The sequence below is a fragment of the Myotis davidii genome, unplaced genomic scaffold (genome assembly GCF_000327345.1).
Source record: "Myotis davidii unplaced genomic scaffold, ASM32734v1 scaffold149, whole genome shotgun sequence".
NCBI lineage: Eukaryota > Metazoa > Chordata > Mammalia > Chiroptera > Vespertilionidae > Myotis > Myotis davidii.
In genome coordinates, this window is record NW_006352194.1 from 3,153,337 (window position 1) to 3,156,803 (window position 3,467).

Genomic DNA, 3,467 nt, shown 5'->3' on the forward strand with positions numbered 1-3,467 from the left:
CACGCCCCCCTTCCCACCACCCACACACCGTAAGGGCAGCTGAGCCCCCAGGCACTGGGGCTCTGTCATTGTAATCTTAAATGGCGGCTTCAGAGTCGGTCTGCAATTACTCTCTGCAGGCTCAGGTCCCCTCACCCCACCCCACGTGGAGAAGCCTCAACTGTCAGCGGATCTGACTTCAAACTCAAACCATTAAGGAAGAGAAAAACAGGAAGCCTTTCTGTTGGAGCAGCCAGGCACTGGGGCTCTGTCATTGTAATCTTAAATGGCGGCTTCAGAGTCGGTCTGCAATTACTCTCTGCAGGCTCAGGTCCCCTCACCCCACCCCACGTGGAGAAGCCTCAACTGTCAGCGGATCTGACTTCAAACTCAAACCATTAAGGAAGAGAAAAACAGGAAGCCTTTCTGTTGGAGCAGCCCAGCTTCAGGACACTTACCCCCTAAGGGGCATCAATGAATAGATTTCTGTCTGCAGCCTCTGCAGTTTTAAGCCCCAGATCTAAGTGCACTAGAGACACATCACAAATTTTTTTCTCTCGAAGTGTGGAAAAATAGGAAGCAAAAAGTTCAGAAATGTTCACTGATAGGGTATGTGTATATGAGGTACCAAGAGTATTATTAGCTTGCTGTTTACCAGGTTTTAAACTGACCACTTTTTAAAAGTTGTTGGATTTCCCCCAACAGTTCCCAGAGGTGGGGACCACTATGGCCACAGTTGACGGGTGAGAGAACTGAGAGTGAGAAGTGATTTGCCCCAAGTCACACAGCTAAGAAGTGGCAGAGCTGGGACTTGAACCCAGATATTGGTTCTAGTGCCCCTACTCTAATTCCAGTTGTCAACACATTGTCAACTCCAGGGAATTCATTCAAGAGAAATCTGATGCCAAGTGATTATAGTATGAACGTAGGTGGCTAACCTAAGAGCTAGCTGGTCTCACAGAACACTCTGCAGTCAGGACCCACCAACTGCTCTGCCCTCAGGTCTTCACGTTTTAAAAACAATCTATTGAGGAGTAGCTAGAAAAAAAAGATTGTTCAAACCTTGTCTCTGCCCACTCACCTCTGAGGGTGGCAGGAAGAGGTGTGTTTTAGAAGCCTGGCTTCTGAAAGCTCCCTTAAGCCAAGCTAAAAAGCAGCCCAGAATCCCAGCCTCATCCCACCTTCTCTGAGGTCCAGACACCAAGCAGGGGGTGGTCAGCATCAGCCAGTGGGGATTCTAAATCCCAGATGTGGGCAGGAAGGCACCAGAATCCTGCCAGTTAATAGAGATGACTTCACTGAAAACCACATCGCAGCTACCTCAGCCTTAGAACTGCCTCCGAATAAAATCAACCACATTTTATCGAATGCGTCCTCAGACCTTGGCTCTTTACTAAGCATTTTACAACCTCTTTCACACTTAACTCTCAAGGATCCAACAAAGCATTATTGTACCCATTTTTTCAGGTGAGGAAAATGAAGCTCAAATAAGTTAAATGACTTATCCAAGATCACACAGCCCATGAGGAGCAGACCCTGGATTTGAACATACAGACTACAGAGTGGGTCTGTTTAACCATCACACTGTAACCGTCCCACTTGAGACTGTTCCAGCCCAACAAACAAGTCCCTTTGGAGAAATCCAGCTCTCTGCCTAAGGCAGCCCTTAGAACCACCTCAGAGAAGTTCCTTTTGGCAAGAACATAGAAAGCCCAGAAGGAATAGGGGCTCTCTCTGATTTCCAAGGCCCCTTTAGAGTATCCGAAAGTGGTGCTGAAAGCCGCAGTCAGTTTCAGTCCTGTGTTTCCCTACCTGGTTCGAAACTGCTTAGCAGAGAAAGAGAAGAAAAAAAAAAAAAACAACACAACTATTTTCCCAGGGAAACACTCAGCTCTCACTGGAGACGGTGCTTGCCTCTACACGCCAAAGTGAGATCCTCAGCCCATTCATTTACCCGTACAAATTGCTCTGTGAATCCTGGCGCCGGCGGCCGCCCTGCTCTTTCCCCTTCTGGAAATCCCATCCAGCCTCCACGCTCAGAGAGCGCCAGGCATCCACCGATGTTTACTCACTCAAGTTCATTCGACATCTTCCTGGCTCCCAGGCTCCAACAACAGGCACCGGCACCCAAGGCTCTGCTGACTGCTCTTGACTCTATTTCTTGCCTGACACAGACATTCCCTGTCCAGGGAAGTGTTTGATTTATGTTGGGGTTGGAGTGTCGGGATTTTGCTGACAGGTAGGTTCCTGGCAGCGCTGGTGCTGATTGGCTACAGGCACAGGTGCCGGGCGACAGCAGGTATACTTCAACAGGTGCAGCTGTTAACTCTTGGCCTGCCGAGTTGGGGGCGGAGCCATGGGGGCCGGCTGGGTGGAGCTGGCCATTCCTTCCTTGGTGAGGGGGTGGGGGGTGGAGATGAGGGAGGAGAGAGGGAGGGGAAAAATGTTGGAAAGAAGATAGCTAGAGGAAAAGTACAGTGACAAACAGATACTTGGCTGAAGGAAATTTCAGTTCCTGTTTCTAGTTTTGTATTCTAGATACCCAGGAACATCTCCCCCCAATTCTTTTGCCCCCCCTTCTTCCCCCAGCATCATACTTCACAACCACTGGGGAATTCGCAAAGGAGAGAGATCTTCTACCTGGTGGGTCTCTGTGTCTGGTGACAGTGCCCGGCATTTGGCGGCCTCAGGCGATGCGCATGCTCCCCCACTTACATTTTACCCCTGAGAGAAATGGAGGCCAGAGAGGTGAAGTGACTTGCCCAAGGGCACGGGCTAGTGAGTTGTCAGGGCCCAGATCTGAACCAGGCACCTTACTCCAAGTCTGGCTGTCCGTTTGAGCTTCACCCAGCGGCCTCAATTTAACAGACATTCATTGAGTACCTGTTGTGTGCCATGCCCTACTCTGGGTCTGGGGAGACAGAGGCTAAAAAGACAGGATGAGTGCTTCTGGAGGAGTTTACCATCTGGGGTGTGTGTATGTGTGGGTGGCATGGGGTGGGGGAGTAGGGTGGGTGGCAACCTTTTATTTGCTGTGATACAGATCTGAATGAGATGTAAGCAAACCACATACCTTTGGCCAGCACGGAAGGGATGGAAAAGTTGAAGTCAGCCACCTCCAAAGCCTTAGCAAGCTGGTCATTTCACAAACTCTAATAAGTGCGGCATGCCGCCATGGAAACAGGAGAATTCAGGCTTCTGCTAGACTGAGTAGCTGTGGAATAATCACTGTGAGCTGTCTCTGTAAAGAACAAGGTTGGTAAACCCAGAAGATCCACAAACACAAGCAGGAGAAGGCTAGAGCTTTCTTCAGAGCTTACACCAGGATTAATTTGAAATTAAATTTAAGCCAAAGATCTTGGCATCTTTTTCCCCCTTTCTCTCCTTCTGTCTCCCCCACCCCCCACTTTGCTCTGCCTTCCTGCGAGCCTTGCCTTGGCCCACTCCTTTCTCTCGGGGGAAGGCGAGGTTTCAGTTACTCCTGCCAA

The 3,467-nt window shown here is 49.7% G+C and overlaps 1 protein-coding gene across 1 annotated transcript in view; it reads right to left on the minus strand.

Moving 5' to 3' along the window:
• The window catches only part of GRHL3 (grainyhead like transcription factor 3), a 38,695-nt gene extending 36,442 nt beyond the window's left edge, over positions 1-2,253 (minus strand). Inside the window, exon 1 of the mRNA XM_006777543.2 lies at positions 2,052-2,253. Coding sequence (XP_006777606.1) covers positions 2,052-2,068 — 17 coding nt within the window. The 5' untranslated portion in view covers positions 2,069-2,253. The remainder of the gene's footprint in view (positions 1-2,051) is intronic.
• Positions 2,254-3,467: the final 1,214 nt, after the last annotated feature.